This window comes from Nycticebus coucang, chromosome 20 (genome assembly GCF_027406575.1).
Source record: "Nycticebus coucang isolate mNycCou1 chromosome 20, mNycCou1.pri, whole genome shotgun sequence".
Taxonomy (NCBI): domain Eukaryota; kingdom Metazoa; phylum Chordata; class Mammalia; order Primates; family Lorisidae; genus Nycticebus; species Nycticebus coucang.
In genome coordinates, this window is record NC_069799.1 from 18,951,449 (window position 1) to 18,972,863 (window position 21,415).

General features: G+C 36.7%; 1 protein-coding gene across 1 annotated transcript in view; it reads left to right on the plus strand.

Annotated features, from left to right (window-relative positions):
* The window catches only part of LOC128572490 (zinc finger protein 724-like), a 48,216-nt gene extending 31,366 nt beyond the window's left edge, over positions 1-16,850 (plus strand). Inside the window, exons 3-4 of the mRNA XM_053572535.1 lie at positions 14,953-15,189; positions 15,715-16,850. Of these exons, the coding sequence (XP_053428510.1) occupies positions 14,953-15,189; positions 15,715-16,850 (1,373 nt within the window). The remainder of the gene's footprint in view (positions 1-14,952; positions 15,190-15,714) is intronic.
* The last annotated feature ends 4,565 nt before the right edge of the window (positions 16,851-21,415 follow it).

Below are 21,415 nucleotides of genomic sequence, written 5' to 3' on the forward strand. Positions count from 1 at the left end.
AAGCCTTTAATTGCTTGAGAGGAAAAAAGTGGCTAATGCTGTCAGAAATACTTTGTAATATATCTACTCCTTACAACAATTGTAGCTGATGTGCAAACGTTTCTGAAATATGCTGTTGCAATTCTATAATCTCTTCTTTTATGTTACGGTTAATTAACAAATGTTTCCTAACTTTATTCCAATTAAAATGAGTGTCTTTCCAAGGAACAGGGGTTATACAGAATGTAAGAATATTCCAATCACAACACAATTTGTCTTTGTAGACTTAGAATTTGATCCCTCAACAATACTAAAGGTTCTTCTAAATGTGTTAATTTGTTATTAATTTCAGAATCTATTTTGCGCTGGGCTGTCCATAATCTTTCTGAGTTGCTATGCCAATTTTGAACAAATTTTACACTTTGGACAGATTGGTGTAAAGCTATATCATAAGTTGCTGGTATAGCAGTAATAGCAATAAGTCCAATAATGACATCAACAGTCCAATTATGTGTTCAGTATATTTCTTGATAGAGTCCAAAAGATGCTGAAATAGTAGGGCTGTAGGGGAATCCTGCCAGGGCCTCTGCATCTGTACTGGTATCTTCACGTCAACTCGAGCTCTTAGAATAGAAATGCTTTCCTGACTGAAAAATTCAAGCATGTGCAAAAAGAACAATTTATACAAAAAATAACAAGACTCTTTGGGATGCCACTGGGTAAGTCCCTTCATTAAAATATATGGCAATCTTAACACAAGCACATACATAATGGGATTCATTTCTGTGAAAGATTAAAGTAGAAGAATTATCGTATTATGTGCATTATCTCCTTTCCAAGCATATAATCATGATAAAGAAGTTGTTAATTTCCAAAGGTATTGTTGAGTTGGGCCATTCATGGGTTGCATGGGTGGGACATACTACCACTGTGCCATACAAGGGAATGATGTGCTGTGGTAGATACACTATTATGACCTTTATGCCATCTTAAATCTGCTCCTACTCCTTTGTCTCGAGCAGTCCCATGGGGGTCCCCAATCAATGATGCTTCCATAGGAAGTATTAACTAACACTCGCGGTACCTCTCCATGACAAAGCATCCGCTGTACCCACTCAGACGTATGTGTAAGTATGGGCATGGAACAATGTGGGAGGTTGGAAGGAGCAGATCCTTTGTGACTCATTACCTTTCCATCCTTTTGTTTGGAAAATACAGATTAATTTCATTTCTTTAGTTTTGGTACTATTCTTATAATGGGTAACCAAGCCTCATTCTTGGGCTTTAAACAGTGACTTCCATTACCTATACAGGTGGGTACTCCTTAAATACCTACAGTAGAATTGGATATGACTATGCCTTCTTCCCCAGGTCTTAGCAGTCCATGGGAATTGTTACGTCCATCCAGGCATACAGCTGGAATCGTTAACATACATCAGTATAGTTGAATCATTCCATGATATGGGCCTATTCAAAGGAGGGTTAGGTATATAAGCCCAATATGTAAAGTTTGCTATACTACTACTATTTACAGTTCTTACTTGGGTAGAAAGAAGGGCCAGCATTGCCACAAAGAGGAATTATGGTGTTGCGGTTTTGCCTTATTTGGTGGACCATGTTTTTAACCATCTGTGTAAGTTTCTTCACCTGCCTCCAGGTGGGCAGGTTGGCTCGAACTGTTGATGACATTGGGCACCGCATTGTAGTGCATTCTAAAGTAAGGTGTTGAAATTCTTCAGAAAAAAAAAAAGAGGGATTCATCAAAGTGTAGTCTTGGTCTTTTGCTCATAGTGAGGTTTGATCCATTGGGCAGGCAGCCACTGTTTTTCTTCTGACTCTGTGGAAACATAAGCAAAACCTCTCCGTCATCTTAAAACTACATCAGGCTTCCAAGAATTATCAAGAATAGTATATAGGTTGATTAAGTTCAACTGAATGTTGGGGTTCTACATGTTTCCAATGGTGCTCTGCTGCCATGGAGGAGTCTTCTGCCCTATTTAAAAAAATTTAAAGAGCACCTTTTGTAATGAAAGTCTTGGTGCATTATGTTCTTCTCCTTCTTTTTGTTTAAGTAACATTTCTTTAAGAGTACAAAGTTTATGTTCAACAATGGATCATCCCTGTGAATTATAGGGAATACTGGTGGAATGATGAATGTTCCATCAAGAGAGAAAAGTTTTAAATGAATTAGAAAGGTAACTCAGAGCATTATCAGTTTTGATATGAGTACGGAGTCCCATAACATTGAAAGCTTCAATTAAATGGCTGATAACATGAGTTTTTATTTTTATTTATTTATTTTTTTGCCAGAAAGTGCTCAAGCCCAAGAATAGTCAGAAAAAGTGTCTACAGAATGATGTACATATTCCAATTTGCCAAATGAAGGAACAATAGTTACATCCATTTGCCATAATTGATTAGAATGGAGACCAGGAGGGTTTACACCAGGAGAGTAAGTGGGATTATTAAATTGGCTACTAAAAGGACATAAAGAAATGATATGTTTGGCTTGTTTTAGAGGAATAGAAAACTGTTGCACTAATACTTTAGCACTAACATGAGTGTCGACATGAAAGTTGGAAGCAGTAATATAATCAGTGATATAATCATTGGAAGCTGCCATAGGACTGGGAAGACTGGTGTGTGCATGAATATGAGTAATATAAAAGGGTTAGATCTTAAACAAATAATAGTTTGTAGTTTTGAAAACAAGGAAAGTAAGTCATCTTGAGCTTTTAAAGGTAAATGGACAGTTTCAAAGGAGACAACAGTCTCAGCACATTGTGAGTCAGTAACAATGTTAAATGGAGTAGAGAACAGACAACAGAAGGTCAATGGCATAAAGTTCATTTTTCTGAACAGAAGAATAGGGTCCTTGTTCTACCTTAGAAATGAGTGCATTAGAATATACTACCATTCCAAATTTATTAGCATCAGCATAAAAAGTACTGCATGGGAAAGATGTGCGGATTGCACATGCAAAGATAAAATCCAGGAATTTCTTTTGAAGAACTGTATACGTTTGTCTTTAGGACATGAATTGTTAATAAGACCAAGAAAGGAGGAGAGGGCAATCTGCCAATCTAAATTAAATTTCCAATCATCTTGAATTTCACATTCCATGAGTGGAACAATAGATGCAGGATCACAGCCTGCATTGTCCAGTACAAAATTGTCCTTTTGGAGTTCGTTGACATATTTTTTTTTCTGAATTAGTGGATAAAATCTTTGACATTTTATTGGGTAGAAATTATATTAACTTAATATTAACTTAATATTCCAAAATTAAGTCAGGTTGATAAATAACTCCAGTAGAGAATGTTCTGAAGGGAGAACAAGAAAAAAAATGGGAGAATTTAAATCAATACAGTAGAAAATTGTTGAGAAAGTAAGTAAAGTTCCTTTTTTGCAGCAGAGGTAAGATTCCGTGGGCTATTAAGATCTGAGTCACCTTCTAGTGTGGAAAATAAATGTGTGAAGGCATAGGTAGGAATGCAAAATGAGGGCCTGAGCCAGTTACTGTCTCCCAATAATCATTGAAAGCCATTAAGTGTTTTAAGTTTATCAGTGTGTAATTCTACCTTTTGAGGCCAAATTTTTTGATAATCAAGTTTCTAACCTAAATAAGAAAAAGGAGGTTGTTGCTGTATTTTATCAGGAGCTATCTGCAAACCATACTTATGGAAGGCAGAAGAAGCAAATTTTAATATGGTTTGTAAAACAGGAGCTTCAGCAGGGTGAAAAGAATATCATCCATATAATGAATAATAAGAGCAGAAGGGAATTTCTTTCTTATTCTTTGTAAGGGTTGGTTAACAAAATGTTGACACAAAGTGGGGCTTTTGAACATTCCTTGTGGTAAAACACACCACTGATATCAATCATAAGGTTTGTGCTGGTTAAGAGAAAGCACTGACAAAGCAAAGTGAAGGCGGTCTTGTGGATGATGATAGATAGTAAAAAAGCAATCTTTCAAATTAATAAGTGCCAATCTCTAGGAATCTTAGAAGGAGTAAGTAGCCCAGGTTGTAATTGGGCCATAGGTTGAATGGTAGAATTAACCTTTCTTAAGTCTGTAAGCATTCTCTATTTTCCTGATTTTTTCTTCATAATAAAAATAGGAGAATTCCATGGACTAGTAGAAGGTTCTATATGACCATCTCTGAGTTGTTCTTGAATAATATTGGAGAGAACTTCTAATTTTTCATGAGTCAAGGGCCACTGCTCCACCCATATAGGATCATTGTATTTCCAGGACAATTTTAGGGTGAAGCCTGGAGCAGTGGCCTCTGGAATAAATTTGACTAATTCAGAAGAATTTGTTTTTGTGCCGGATTAATGATTGGAACAGAGAGCATAGCCTCTATCTTGAGAGTAAATCTCATCCTCAAAGGTTGATAGCTATATCAGCAATATATGCTTGTAATTTGCCTTCCTGCCCTACGGGACTTTTACATATTAATGTTTTTGCGCTCAAGAAAATATTATGTAAGTTATCAATCCCAGAGAAGGTAACATTGGATTTTTGCTTAGGCTACTCTAGTAGCTATGGGGACAGAGACATACCAGAAACATCTGCCCCTGATTCTACAAGGCCTAGAAAGGTCTGATCTTGGATTAAAATAGTTAGATGTGGTCTTTGTTCTCCCAAATGAGTCTCCCAAAAAATATGTTGACCAGTATTGCCAAAGCCTCCTGTTCTTTGTACTGGTGCAGTAGCTCCTTTACAATATGGTAAAAATAACAATTGAGCAAGTCACTGACCAGTTAGCAGCTGGACAGGTTGGCTTACAGTCATCATGACCAAGATCTCACCCTATATACCTTTAGAAGTAAGACTACTTCTCCCAATCATAAGACCAACAGTGTTTTCAGGAATAGGCCCATGTATTCCAGTATGCAATTTGTATACTACCTGACGAGGCAACAATTGGGTATTGTCCTTTACTGGTAAATAGAAAGCTGCACTCCCATTTGTGGCATGGAGGAGAGATTCAGTGGGTTGGCATTGGGTTGAACTGGAAATGGTGAAGTTTTGTATGGTTTTGATTTGGGACTTGGGGCTGGCCCATTTGGGAGTTTCCCGAATTAAGTGAATTTCCATCCTTATTAAAGTGGGACCTGCATTCATTAGCTCAATGAAAGTTGTTTTTTTTTTTTTTTACATTTTGGACAAGGCCCTGGAGGTTTATTATGGTTTTGCTCCTTTCTCAGAGTTGATTTATTCAGTGCTCTTTGCCCTTTTCAGCAGTCTTTTTTTTTCACATGACCATCTTACCACTTAACATTTAGTAAGTGTGGCTCACAGCCCTTCTTTTAAAGCTACAGGCAACAATTTAGCCTTATAAGTTTCAGTACCAATGTCAGAACAAGCCTTTAGATATTCTTCCAGAGGAGCACCTTGAGCATGCACTGGGCATAAAGCCTTCTGGCATTCTGCATTACCATTTTCAAAAGAGAGTGTCTATAAAAGCAGTTCAGGCTGATGTACTGCCTTTGTAATGGCTTCTCAGAGCCTTGCTAAAAAGCCCACCTACAGCTCCCAATTGGATTGTAATATCTTGGTGAAAGACTTACTGACTTCACCAGGGCCTTGAACTGTTTCCTAAGCCCTTGTACAACACAGACGAGTTTGTATGATAGTAACGTCTTCATATTATAACAGCCTGAATGCCATCCCATTATCCACTGCCAGTTAATTGATCCTCTGATTTGTGTGCCTCTAGCCTGATTTTTGGCTGGCTAACAATGCTGCCTCTTCTTTGCACCAAGTACGGAATTCTAAATGTTGGCCTGATTCAGGAACAGTGCATTCAATTGCATTCCTATCATATGGTATGAGTCTCATTTCAGAAACAAATTCTAGAATTAAGCCTTTAACATAAGAAGATTGAATATCGAGTTACAGCTTGTTTTAAATCTTTAATGGCTTTTAAAGTTAAAGGATTATGGTTATACTGACCAGCACCTTGAGGATATTGTGCACTGGAAGGTGCTGTGTAACTGAAACTGGGAAAAGTTCCGTAATTTGGGAATCAAAAGCATCAATATCTCCATTTTTTTCTTCCTTTTAATACAGCTTGAATGAATGAGGATCTGCAGTGGCGGAGCTCCAGTAATGTCGGAGCAGGAGGGGCAGAGGGTATTGCTGGAGGCCCCCCTACACTCTTTGAAGTACTTTCACAGGTTTTTTGTGAGTCTAATATGCGTAAATGAATGTTTACCCATTGGATAGATAGATTGTTATCTAAACGTTTAGACAGTTCAGTTAATTGTGCTATCAATATTTTATAGTTAGTAGTTGCATCTGTCCTCTCAAATTCACTTTCAGATAAAGATTCAGAGCTGGATTCTTTGCTACTAATATTACAACACTTTGCATTCGATTAAATCTCAGTTTGTACTTCAGACTTCTGTGAGATTGCTTTCTTTTACTTCTTTCCCTTTAGTTAAATTGCCTCTTTTTTTCTGCGGCAATGGAGGCAATTGTCAGGAAGGCCTTGGATCAGTAGACTCATAGCTTCTCCTTTCACAATATGATTTTATCTTAGTCAATTCATGGTCAGAAATTGACCCTTTGTGAGACTCATTATCTGTTTCAGACTGCAATGGCTGTAAAGTCAAAGTAATGAGATTACAAAGAGACCACACTGACAAAGGAATGTTATGACCTTGTTGATGAGTGCTACCACAAGGCATGCAGTACTTGTTTCCAAGTTTTTAAATTCAAAAAGGCTGTACCTGAAGGTTGGAACCAATAACAGTGCTTGCTCACATATTTAAATAATTCCTCAAAATTCTTTTGTTTAACTTTTACCTCCATACTTTGCAGGAGAGTACTCAATACTTTCATGTATTGAGATTCTAATGATGGGAAATTTTCCATTGTTCCCAGTAATCTCCCCTTGAATAATTCCGAAAGTTTCACTTACCCCTGAGTGGAATTTCCCATTTGACTACACCAAATGTTGCAGTTTCTCTGAGGAAATGGATCACAGGACACCAATGATCACTACAGGCTACAAGGAGAGAGGCTCACTGTCACTCTGCAGAGAGTGTTCTCTCCTCACACAGGGTTTTTATTAGAAAGTATTATAATGTTTTGTCAACAAGTAACATTTCTCGAGGCTTGCAGTCTCCCTCCTCAATGCACATAACCCAAATACACATTAACCCAAAACAATTCTCCCTGAACGTTTCTTAACCTTTTCCTCAAGAAAACAGAGTCACTTGATGGCATGCCTCCAAGCGCCAGATGTTCTGTGCTTGCATCAGGAACACCTGGTTACTCTGAAGTCCTGTAGGTCAGAGCCAGGTTATAGAGCAAGGAAAATTACATCCATACTATGGCCTTGTAGTAAGCTGAAAGTCTGGTAGTGAGATACCCCTGGCTTTGTTTTTATTACTAAGAATTGCCTTGGCCATACAGGTTTTTTTCTGGGTGCATAAAAAACAAAGAATTACTTTTTCCAAATCTTGAAAGTATGATGGTGGTATTTTAATGGAGATTGCATTGAATCTTTAGATTGCTTTGGGTAGCATAGACATTTTGACAATGTTGATTCTTCCCAGCCATAAGCATGGTATGTTCTTCCATTTGTTCATATCTTCTGCTGTTTGGTTGCTTAGAGTTTTATATATTTTTTAGAAGTCCTTTGCCTCTTTTGTTAAGTATATTCCTATATTTTTTTGAAGTTGCTGTGAAGGGACTTGTGTCCTTCATTAGCTTTTCATCTTGGCTATTATTGGCACGTACAAAGGCTACTGATTTCTGAACATAGATTTTATAGCCTGAGATATTAGTGTTTTTTTTATGACTTCCAGGAATCTTGTGGTTAAATCTTTGGGGTTCTGTAAGTGCAGGATCATATCGTCAGCATAAAGAGAGAGTTTGAGACAGTCACTCAGTTGTCCTAGGGTTGAGTGCCCCTGTGTCACAGCTCACAGTGTTAACTGGAATTTCTTTTCTTCAGTAGGTCCTTGTTCTCAGGGATTCAAAGAAAAAATTCATGGATTACAGATCAGTGGTAAGACAGGATTTATTATACAGAAAAAGTAAAAAGCACCAGAGCTCTTGGAAAGGCCCCAGTTGGAAAATCTCCATCTGGGTCTTTTGTCTAGGGGTATATATAGTTGTGTGTGTCCTTTGTAGTTACGTTTAGCCAGAATTTGATAACAAATGTATGGATACACTCCCTTCCATGCAGATCAAGGTGAATGAACCAGTCACTTCTTGAAATTGCCCAGGCTTAGGAAATGTCCATGAAATTATCCAGGCCAGGAAATAGGAGATCCCTGTATCAACCTTAGGCCTGTGAAATGCTCACTGTGGAGTTTTGCAGCCAGAGAAAGGCTTTGTAGGTCCAAGGGTGGTTCTGGGGTTGGAATAGACAGCAACGCAGGCTGTGCCATTGTCTCCCTCAACTAACTGGGGACCCACAGGCTTTGGCTACACTTGTCCCTCTCCCCCACCCTGGGTTCTCCAGCTTTTACCTCCAAGCCCCAACCTCCCTGAGTTTGCTGCACTAACACCCCAAGGGCGGTGAAGCAGAAGGTGAGGCAGGTCCTCCCGGATAGCCCAAGCTGGGACACCGTTTGCCTGTATCAACAGCAGCCTCAAACTGTGGGGATCAAACAACCTCTTGCCTCAGCCTCCCAGATACATGGGGCTACAGGTGCTCACCTCAGTACCCAGGTATTTTTTGAGATGGGTTCTTGCTCTTGCTCAGGCTGGTCTCCCAATTTTTTTTTTTTTTAATAGACACAGTCTTACTTTATTGCCCTCAGTAGAGTGCTGTGGCGTCACCCAACTCACAGCAACCTCCAAATCCTGGGCTTAGGTGATTCTCTTGCCTCAGCCTCCCAAGTAGCTGGGACTATAGGTGCCCGCCACAACGCCCAGATATTTTTTTGTTTCAGTTTGGCCAGGGCCAGGTTTGAACCTGCCACCCTTAGTATATGGGGCCGGTGCCCTACCCACTGAGCAACAGGCGCCACCCTGGTCTCTCAATTCTTGAGCTCAGGTGGTCCCCCTACCTCGGTCTCCCAGAGTGCGAGGACTACAGGTTTGGGCCACCAAGCCCAGCCCAGAGACAAATTTCTAATTACATTTCTTTTGGTATAGTCTGGAGATTGGGACAGGTATTTTTAGTAAGTTTTCATAATGTTAGTACTGGGGCAGTACTGGGGCAGTCATCCCACAAAATGTCAGAGAATTGTACTTTGGGTAAATATGTTTAACTCTCTTTTCAGTATCCACTTTGAAATTAAAAAATATATACATATTAAAAACAAATATGTTATCTTAGGGCTAAGAAACAGAAAGAAAAAATAGAGTAAATTTGATTGTTGCATATAATTTTATATTTTTTGGCTAGTCTTTTAGTCCTGTTAACAGATCAGTTTAAACAGTTATGTCTCATTTTGTGAGTTGGGATTTCAAGGCTAGAATCTAATGTTAGGTGGGCCACAGTTTCTAATTTTCTTAATCAATATATTTCTCTCTCTAATTTATAGTTTTACTAAAAACAAATTAGAGTAAAATTAATTTAATTGTCAAAATAAACTAATTTTATATCTTCTGTCTGATTATTTGTATGAAGTGTAGTAAAAATAATTATTAGCTATGTAGGCTTTTTTTTTCTTTTAAAATTGGTTTTCTTGGAAAATTGTATAAGGACTTTTGGTTTAGACTTGAAAGTTTCTCACAAGCCCAAGTTTTATGTTTGTTATTAGATACTTGTATGTCTTGGTTTAATTCTTTTTCTCTCAAAGTTCTAAAGTAAATTGGGATTTCTAGACCTGTCAGAAAATGACATTTTTTTTATTTACACAGAACAGGAAATGTTATTGATGAGGTATCTGGCCAGTTTTTCCAATGTGCTTTTTATTGGCCTTATAAAGTCAACTTTATTTATTTATTTATTTATTTATTTATTTATTTATTTATTTATTTATTGAGACAGAATATCACTATGTTGCCCTTGGTAGAGTGCCATGGTAGCATAGCTCACAGTGACCTCAAAGTCTTGGGCTCAAGTGATCCTCTTGCCTCAGCCTCCCAAGTAACTTGGGACTACAGGTGCTGGGCACAACACCTGGCTATTTCTAAAGACAGGTCTCTCTCTTTCTCAGGCTTATCTTGAACTCCTGAGGTCATTCAATCCACCAGCCTCAGCCTCCCGGAGTGCTAAGATCAATTTTAATGTTTTAATGTTTCTGGACATCTCTGAAAATGTTATTCCAGTTAAAGCTTTTGTAAAATACCCAGTATTTTTTATTGTGTTTTATAGAAGAAAACATATTTTTACTCAACTTCTGCAAATAACTACATTGTCAGACATTAAGAATATTTACAAATGGTTTTTAAATTCCAAAGGAATAAAAGAGAAAAATGTTTCCAATTTTGCCTCTGAGTACATAATTTTTGAAAGTTACAAATAGTTCCAAAAACGGAAAAGCATTTTTTTGACTCCTGGAAAAAGAACACAGAAAGAACTAGCAATGCTGTAAACAAGTTATAAAAAATTAGTTGAGTCCTTTGTAATTCATTTCTGTTCTGTTTGAGTTTTTTAATTAAAGTCCTGGAAGTTGTTTTTGATTTGATGGTATATGATCTTTTAAGTTATTAGAAATGTGTATTTAAGAGAACCTGTTAACTTTTTCATTACTTTTTTTGAAGGATAAACTTCCGACTAGGTCAGTTACAAGAAGCATTTTGAGATGAACTAAAAAATTATTACTGATCACATACAATAAGAGTGACTAATATTTTATAATTTTAGAACATATGTATATATACAAACATAATTCACAGAAAATTACGACCATTTCATATTTGACAATATTTCTTATAAGGTTTTGACACACTGAATAAGCCTAATATGTTTTTTTCAGACATTTAATGGTCTTAATATTTCAAAAGGACTGAATTTAGAGTTTTGATTTTGGAAGGTTTGTCAAATATCAAAGGCTTAAAACATTTGTTCAAACAGGATCACAAGTCAAAAGGCAATATATAGTCAAGGGGATTACATTAAATTTCTTCACAAATTTCTTTTTATGAGTTCTATTTAACCTGTTCAGACAATTTACAAACTTTCAAAACCTTCTGTTTTGTCCTGCCTTTCACTTTTTAATAACTAGTCATTCTATTTCAGGACAAATTTTATTCAATAGGATTCTTTCTTTCACAATTATATTTTTCTTTCTGTTTAAAGTTGTTTTTCTTTTTTGTTTTTTTTTTTGCAGTTTTTGGCCAGGGCTGGGTTTGAATCCTCCACTTCTCTGGCATATGGGGCCGGTGCCCTACTCCTTTGAGCCATAGGCGCTGCCCTCTGTTTAATATTTTTTACTCCCAAGAAGTAAAAAATGAAAAAAATACCTTTCATAAAGAAGGATCAGAGTTTACTCTAAAGTTAATTATTCACTTGGCCAAACTCATAATTAGAAGATTGAAAAGGCAAAAATCTTATTTTTGACAAAGACTCAGTTTCCCAAACAATTTTAATTTTCAAAGTACTATATTTTACAAATGACTCAAAGGTTTTATGAAACATAAGTTCAAGGTTTAAGTTACTGTAATGTTTTCTGAAACTACAACATAGGTATCATTCCTCCTATCTTTCCTGGTCTCACATGGCCACATGGCATCAAAGAGGCTTCAAAACACAGGACTTATCTGTATCTTTAATTTATTTACCAGGTGGGGAGTTTAAGATAAAAAAGAAGAAGACTGGACCAGGACAACTGTTCAGTTTATCTCAGAATACCCAGGGAGCAAAGTTGGAGCAGGAAAGGGGGCCATGTGGGCTAGACTGTGCCTTGTAGCTACTGTCCTAGGCAAGGAGAATATTTTCTTAGATCTCACAATAGCCACCTATTTATCTGAGCTCAGAATTTAGAAGCTCAAAATTAAGAACCATAAGTTCACAGTCAAATCCAGCAAAATTTTGAAATATTATACATGAGGCAGTTCTATAATATGTAATCATCTGAATTTTAGTAACAGTTTTAAAACTAATTTTATTTATCAAAGAATACCAAAGTCACATGAACAAAAAGGCATTTAAGTTTTTCTCTGTTTTTCTGATAAAATACTTGATGTAAGCATTTACTTTATTTTCCAAGTCAATTAATTAGAGTTTGTTTGCATATTTCAATTGTGAAATATTCAGGTACATCACATATACAGAAACATAAAGAGACAGACATATAGACAGAAGCACACATTTATTTGCCAGGTTTAAAACATATTTTCATTCAGACTATTAATCTTTTAATTACCTAATTTATTTACCTTAGCAAATTACCTAGGTTTTAGTTATCTTTTAAGTTATTTTTCTGTTAACCATTTTTACACCCTGTAAATTAGATATATATAGTTTTAATTACTGTTCTAAACTCAAATTCTACCAAGAAAAAAAAACACATTATTTTAAACAGTGTAATATCATTATAATAATTTAAGAATCCATTCAAAGGCCAAATATGATAAATCAACTAGGCTGTGTTACAGTAAAATGTCATTCCTTTTTTTTACTTATAGCAGGGTACCCATACTGAGACCAATAAGAAAGACTATGCCCCAATGTTTTATCATTTGGGATTGAGGCCTGTGCTCCCATAATACATACCCGATACACAAATATCAAATTTCTCCAGAAGCAGGTAGACCTTAGTGATTATCCATGGCAGGTGTGTGAGAGCAGAGCCCCAAGACTCCGAGGAGAGCAGTATTGCTAGGACCATGGGAGAACTGCTCTCCAAACCTGCCTCTTCAGGCAACAGTTAGGCTTCCAGGGCAGCACGTACACAGCACTCACCTGAGCAGTCTAGGAGTCCATTTGTGGTTACCAGAAACATTACCAGATGCCACTGTCAGCCAATATGCAGAGATGGGCATAGGTTCACCAAACTTAATTTGTCAGAGGGCTAGGATTCTGGATAATGGTGACAGTAGCCTCTCCAAGATGTTTCTGTTCTTTCATTTCAAACATTACAATTTTATATATTTATGTTCAAAGTGAAGACTATGTCACCCATAATGTTAAACAATAATTGGCAGAACCTATGACTCATAAACAGTAACAATTCAAAAGTTAATCTTCTAAATCAATCCATGTAAACTACTGAAGATAGGCATCTTTAGGGTGGGAACAAAAGAATGGGAGAAAATGGGTGAAGATCAGGCAGGACATAAACTAAGGAGACCAGCTATGTCAATTCTGCCCTAGTCTGACAGACTTCGTCATATTCTCACTATATGTGCTTTTAATAGGTCTTACAGCTATTTTGTTCCTCTTTTATTTAACTGTTTTTCTTTATGTGTTTTGTTGATTTTTGATTACTTTCTTATTTCCTTTTGTGTGTCTACTATACATTTTAGATTATTTTTCTTTTTAATTTTAACCCCCCAAAACATTCAGATGTGTGAATACTACAGTTATTTTCTCAGTAGTTATCAGAGATGTTACATAAAACTTCTGAAAGTCATAACAACTATTACAGACAAAAAAACATTAATTGCACACAAACTTCCTGACTTTTTACATCCTCAGGTGTATTCTGGTAATGTCATCAATTTTATCTTTTCCTATTGTGTTTCCATCAACATAAATTTATGTTTAAGACGCAATCTTTTCAAATTTATTGCACAATTAAAACTATTTTGTTCATTATGATGCCACAGAGTACATATATATGCATGTAATTGCATTTACTATAGGTCTCTGTGTAATTCTATGTAATCACATAACTGTGGCTAGTATTTTACTTCAGTGTGAAGAACTGACTGTAGAAATCCATGTATGGTATGCCTATTGGGTATAAATTATTAGGCTTCCTTTTTTGATCACTGAACCTTTTCATTTTTTCACTTTTTTTTTTCCACCTTGAGCCTTTTTATTGTCCTTGAATCTGGATCCATGAGACAGAGTCTCACTTTATCACCTTCTGTAGAGTATGGTGGTGTTCATAGCTCACAGCAACTTCAAACTCATGGGTTGAACGAGTCCTCTTGCCTCAACCTCCCAAGTTTCTTGGACTCTAGGGAACCATCACAATGCCTGGTTAATTTTTGGAGATGGGGTCTCACTCTTCTTAGGCTGGTCTCAAACTCCTGAAGTCAGGTCATCCACCCACCTATGCCTCTCAAAGTGCTGGGATTACAGATGTGAGCCACTGTACCTGTCCTGTTTTTTTTTTTTTTTTGCTTATATTTAAAGACAGTTTTGTCAGAAAATAGATTATGTGATTGAGAGATTTTTTCATTGTTTTGACATTTTATACTACACATTTCTGTTCTGGAAGATTTTTTGTTAAAAACTAGTTGACTATTTTATAGGAATACCTTTCTTTGAACATGCCATGTCACATTTTTTTAGCTGATTTAAAGATCCTGTTTGTAACTTTAAAATGTTTGATAATATATGTCTCTTACTTGGGCTTTCTTTTTGTTGTTCCTACTTGAAGTAGGTTGAGCTTATTTAATATTTATGCTATTTTCTCCTCTAATTTTAGAAAGTTCTCAGATATTTCTTCAAGTGATCTCACTTTTCTCTATTCTCTCATAGATCATAATCACTTTAGGTTCACTTAAATATTTTTTTTCTTTCATTGTACTGCCTTTCTTGGTTTCTTTGATTTATTTTTATTTATAATGAGATTGTGATCATTTAAAAAAAAGCTTGCCATTTCATCCTTCAGTGAAGACTTTGCTGAGGGAAAATTTTTTACCATATAGCCACCCCAGACAGTCTGGGCACTTCTCCACACTGTTGGCAAGATATGTCTTCTGTGGAGTGATCTGTATATTTTCCTCTTAAAAAGATTTATTTCCTTTTAAAATTCCATTATTTTTACCTTCCATGATAAATTCCACGTTTTGTAGAGTCTCTTACTTCATTAGTTATCCGATTTTGTTTTCACTTGACTCTGCATGCTATTTAAACTCTATCTGCATTTTTTTTTCAGCACCACCTATCAAGGGAAACAATAAGCAGTCTCTTGAAAGCCCCAGAGAAAACCAGGACTTTGGATATATGTTTGGATTATGTGTTCAACCAAATGTTTCTGAAGAGAAGAGATTTAAAATTGAAGAATATATTTATGAATGTCATCAATTTGATGAGTCCTTCATTAAAACTTTGTTATTCTTTCACCAACCAACATTACCTTCACATGCCAAAATCCATGACTGGGATCAATATGGTAATATGTTTACCTAATCATCATTGCTTAATAATTATCAGGGAATAAATAAATAGGAAAACCATTACATATTCAATAAATATTTGATTTTTTTTTACATAATTTTGCTCTAAATAATTAGGTGACTGTTGATGAAAGAAATTATCAATGCAATAAACTTGAAAAAACTTATAAAAATAAAAATAGATATTTTATAGAGAATATCTTTTCTCTATAAAATATTTAAAAGCTGAATATCTAGAAATACAGTACAAATATCAGTAATGTGAGAAACTCATCAATGTTTAAAACTTATTATCCATGATGAAATCCATAACCGGGAGTATTTCTACAAGTATATGGAATGCATGGAAGCTTTTCCCTAGTCAGGGAATTCGTACTGGAAAAAGAATCCTACATATATAATAAAAGCAAGAATGCCTTTAGTTAGTTATCCGATCTAAGCAATGTCATAGTTCATAGTAGAGAAAACCCCTACAAATGTAAAGAATATGACATAGCCTTTAATCCTTTTTCAATCCTTAGAGAAAGAATGTCAGAGAACTCACACTGGAGAGAAACCCTATGAAAATGAAGACTGCGGTAAAGCCTTTAAATGGGACTCCACACATACAAAACATCGAATAATTCATACTGGAGAGAAAACGTACAAATGTGAAGAATGTGGCAAAGCCTTTAACCGGTGCTCAAACCTTATACAACATCAGAAAATTCACACTGGAGAGAAACCCTACAAATGTGAGGAATGTGGTAAAGACTTTAAATGGGTCTCAAAACTTAGAAAACATCAGAGAATTCATACTGAAGAGAAACCCTACAAATGTAAAGAATGTGGCAAAGCCTTTAACCGTTGCTCAAAACTCACACAACATAAGAGAATTCACACTGGAGAGAAACCTTACAAATGTGAGGAATGTGGTAACACTTATAAGTGGGCCTCAACATTTAGAATACATAAGAGAATTCATACTGGAGAGAAAACCTACAAATGTGAAGAATGTGGCAAAGCCTTTAACAGGTGTTCAAACCTTACACAACATAAGAGAATTCACACTGGAGAGAAACCTTGCAAATGTAAGGAATGTGGTAAAGTCTTTAAATGTGCCTCAACACTGAGAAAACATCACAGAATTCACACTGGAGAGAAACTCTACAAATGTGAAGAATGCGGCAAAGCCTTTAACCAGTGCTCAAAACTCACACAACATAAGAGAACTCATACTGGAGAGAAACCTTACAAATGTGAGGAATGTGGTAAAGCCTATAAATGGGCCTCAACATTTAGAGTACATCAGAGAATTCATACTGGAGAGAAACCCTACAAATGTGAAGAATGTGGCAAAGCCTTTAACCGGTGTTCAAACCTTACACAACATAAGAGAATTCACACTGGAGAGAAATCATACAAATGTGAAGAATGTGGCAAAGCCTTTAACCAGTGCTCAAAACTTACACAACATAAGAGAATTCACACTGGAGAGAAACCCTACAAATGTGAAGAATGTGGCAAAGTCTTTAACCAGTGCTCAATTCTTATACGACATCAGAGAATTCACTCTGGAGGGAAACCCTACAAATGTGAAGAATGTGGCAAAGCCTTTAAATGGTGCTCATCTCTTAAACAACATCAGATAATTCATTCTGGAGAGAAACCCTACTAATGTGAATAATGTGACAAAGCCTTTAAGCAGTGTTCAACCTTTACACAACATCATAGAATTCACACCAATGTGAAACCCCACAAATGTGAATAAATTGGGAAAGCCTTTTACCAGTGCTCAACCCTTACACAACATCAGAGAATTCACACTGGAAATAAACCTACAGATGTGATGAATGTAGGAAGGTCTTTATCTCTCATTTTAGCTTTAATACACATCAGAAAATTTGTACTAAAGAAAAAAATACTAGTGGAATTTGGCAAAACCTTTTCACATCTTACTCAACAGCACAAAATCCTTAACATTGAGGAGAAATCCTAACAATTTGAGGAATGTAGCAAAACTTTTAGCTGTCTTTCAAGACTTATTCAACATCAGAATATATGTACCATAAAGGAACCATAAAAATGTAAAGACTGGCATATTCTTTACTTAATGTCCAGGCCTTAGACAATTTACATGCAAGAGAAACCTACAAATGTAAAAATATTCAAACATTTGTATTACAGAAAACCTTATAGATGTAATACAAGTGAAAAGCATTTTATCCCAAATATACAACTTTGACATAACCAGGGAGTTTATACAAGACAAACATTTAACAGGTACAATAAATATAATTAAAAACTAAAGAACATTTCCAGACTTTACATTAACTTTGTATATTCACTGTAGAGAACGATATGAAGTCCAGATAATTTGATGCTATTTTTCGAGAGCAATACCTTATCTTCTGATAAGAATAATTATTAATGTATTCATGGATTCTTTGCCTTCAAAATATTTAAAATTATTCAGAAGTATTCAGTGGGAATTCTAGGAAGTTGGCCAACTAGTAGCAACCCTTTGCAGAGGATTCTGACCAGAGGGAGACAAAGTGGACAGAATTGGACACTAGGAGACCAAAAGTGGGGAGATGAGCTGAAAAAGTTTAAGAAGCTGTAACTCCTAGGAAAGGCATTCAAGAAAGCAAATTATAGTTAGCAAAGCCTATCTTCTAGAGGATGGGAGACCTCTTCCCCCAAGCAGGAGGCCCGTGTGGGGTCTGCGAGTGACCAGGGAAGACCTTTCATTTTACCTCACTGTAGAGAGCTGCTAAACACTGGGACTCTTTCTCCATGATAGTTCTACTTGTGAACCTAGACACCACCCCACCTGGCATGAAATTGAACATATATTTTCCCCCACAATTCCAAAATCCCAGTCCACCCTTTCTCCTTTGCATGGAGATCTGAAATTCTGACCACAGCATATTCCAGACTGTTTGGTCTTTTTCTGAGAGACCCTGGAATAGTGTGACTGACAGGATGGAGGAATCTGTGACTAGTGGGGAAGAGGGCATTAGAAGAAATGTTCACATTTCTTGGAGGAGGAACAGTCCCCAGGTTATGACTTTGCCTGGCCAACTGTTGACCTTTGGTTCAGGCTGGGTCTGGCGGGACAGGGAGTAAAACCCCCAGTTTTGACAGTGCCTGAAAGCAGGAGAGTGGTTGCTCCATGTAAATTGAGTTTGGTGGATGGAAGCATGGTTTTCGGGTGCAAATGGACTGACAAGATGAGGCTTGCAGGGTGTGAACTGAGACCAATGGGCGGGGCGGGGCTCCAACTAAGCCTGTGACTAGAGAAGTGGGAGCTAATGTGGACTGAGGGGGTGTTGACGTCTGGCTCTAACTGAGCTGATGAGCAGAGGCATGGATGCCTGATGTTAACTGAGTCCTGCAGATGGGGTCCCCGACTCCTTGCTTTGATTGTGCCTGGAGGACAGGGGTATTGACTTTAATGGGCAGTTAGTCGTTCAACAGAGGGGATGGGGCACCATACCCTCAGGGTTACAGGACAGAACTGACAGAATTTGTGTACCCAGTTGAAGACGCTTGGATATGTCTCTATTGAGCAGGATTTGTACTACCTGAGACAATTTGTTGAACTCACATCTGGACCTGTCCACACAGGGACACTGAGATTGACCTTTGAAGTCCTGTCGTGGAAAATAACTGAATGGTGGGGGTGGATGCCACAGCTGTCTGTACCTCTCCACAGCTGAGATTTAAACCAAATACCATGACTTATTAAGATAGTGTAAAGATTGGATGATTTCAAAACAGAGCCAGCTTGTGCTATGTCTCCAAGTAGGTAACTAGAGTTTCTGGCCAGTTCTCTGAAAGGGGCCTTTGTAAGGGGATAAGCCACCATTATAAAGCCTGGCACTTTGGTAAGGGCTGACTAACTCTACTACCTGGGAATGCCAATTCAATCTCACCTGACCAGTTCTAATAACCAAACAGTGGAAGATAAACATGGGGTGGAACCAAGGGAAGAACTCTGGCAACATGAATAACCAGAGTAAATCGACCCCTGCAAGGAATGAATAAGGAGATACAACTGAAGAAGCCATGCATAGACAAATGGCTGAAATGTTAGATAAAATTCAGAATATGTATGGCCAATATGATGAATAGAAAGGAAGAATAGTTAGAAATTGAAATTCAAATAGTAGTTCTAAAGTCATAAGAAATTAATGAATTCAAAGACAAAGTCACCAAAGATATGGACCTAATGAGAAAACAGATAGCAGAGCTCAAGGAAATGAAAAATTTATTTGAGTAACTCCAAAACACAATAGAATTCTTCAGTAACAGACTTGACCAGGCAGATGCAAGGATGTCTGAAGTTGAAGACAAGGCTTTTCAATGTTCTCACTCAAAGCGGCAAAGAAATGGAGAGCAAAAACAGATCATTTTCTGAAACAGTTGTGGAGTCACCTCCCAACTCTCCCCCCAAAATCAAACATACATCTTGTAGGAATTACTGAAAGAGAAGAGGATGATCCTAAAGGTATAGATGACTCCAAGAGACTGGAGGAGAATTTTCCAAGCATTGAAGAGAGACAGAAATTCAAATAGCAGACAATTTCAGAGCCCCAGCAAGACAATGTAAAACATCTCCTAGACATATTGTGATTAACTTTGCAGAAGTTAATATGAAGTAGAAAATTGCAAGCAGCCAGATGTAGGAGAAGCATTAACCTACAATGTTCCTCAGTTTATAAAGCAAACCCTGACAGATATGAACAACTTGATATCTTCCTGCACTATAATGGAGATTTTAACAACCCTTTGGCAGTTTTGTATAGATCTTCCAAGAAGAAACTAAATAGAGAAATACTAGAATTAAAACTAACACTAGAACAAATGGACTTTACAGACCTCTACAGAATATTTCATCCTAATAATTTACCTTTTTTCTCATCAGCCCGTGGATCATCCTCTAAAATAGATATTATCCTAGGACACAAGTTTAATCTCAACAAATTTAAAAGAATAGAAATGATTCCTTGTATCTTCTCAGACCACCATGGTATAAAAGTTGATGTCAACAGGAATCTTCATACTCAAACAAAGTCATGGAAACTAAATAATCTTAGGGTGAATGATAGCTGGGTCAAAAGCAAGATTAAAAAGGAAATCAAGTATTTGAAACAAAATGATAATGAAGACACATTATGAAAAACTATAGGATACTGCAAGACAGACATATGACCTACAAACACATGAAAAAATGCTAATCATCTTTAATTATCAGAAAAATGCAAATCAAAACCACTTTGAGATAATGTCTAACTCCAGTACGATTAGCCAAAATAACTATCCCAAAGCTACAGATGTTAGAGTGGATGCAGAGAGAAGGGAACACTTGTATACTGCTGATGGGAATGCATGCTAATATGACCTGGGAAAGAAGTTTGGAGAACAGTTAGGGAACTAAAAGTAAACCTGCCATTCAATCCTGCAGTTCCTCTACTAAGTATATACCCAGATGGTCAAAAATCATTTTACAACAAAGATATTTGCACCAGAATGTTTATTGCAGCCCAATTTATAATTGCTAAGGCATGGAAACAGCCCAAGTTCCCATTGAGGTATATATATACCATAATACTTTGCAGCCATAAAAATGATGGAGACTTCACCTCTTTTATGTTTACCTGTTTGGAACTTGAACATGTTCTTCTTAGTAAAGTATCTCAAGAATGGAAGGAAAAGTATCCAATGTAATCAATACTACTATGAAATCAATATATAGTCACCTACACATTCATACAAGTGGTGAAACAACTATAGTCCAGAAAGTAGAATAGAAGTGGAGAGAGAGGGGTGGGGGGAGGCAGGAGGAGTGAGGGTATTTGTGGGGACCTCACCTAATGTCCATAATGCAATGGTCCATTTTAAAAGTATTAAGGAAATAGTATAATTGTTTTCCCACAACAAATAAGTGAGGTGATGGATGTGTTAATCAGTTTGATGTAAGCACTTCATATTGTGTGTTAAATCAGTATGCTGAACCCCATAAATGCATCAATATACATAGTTATGATTTATAAAAATTAAAAAAAAAACCAAGTGTGCAGGGCACTGGCTCACATCTGTAATCCTAGCACTGTGGGAGGCAGAGATGGGTGGATTGCTTGAACTTAATTATTCTAGACCAGCCTGAAAAAACAAGTGAGACGCTATTATCTGCTAATCAAAAAAGGCCAAACATTGTGACATGTACCTGTAGTCCCA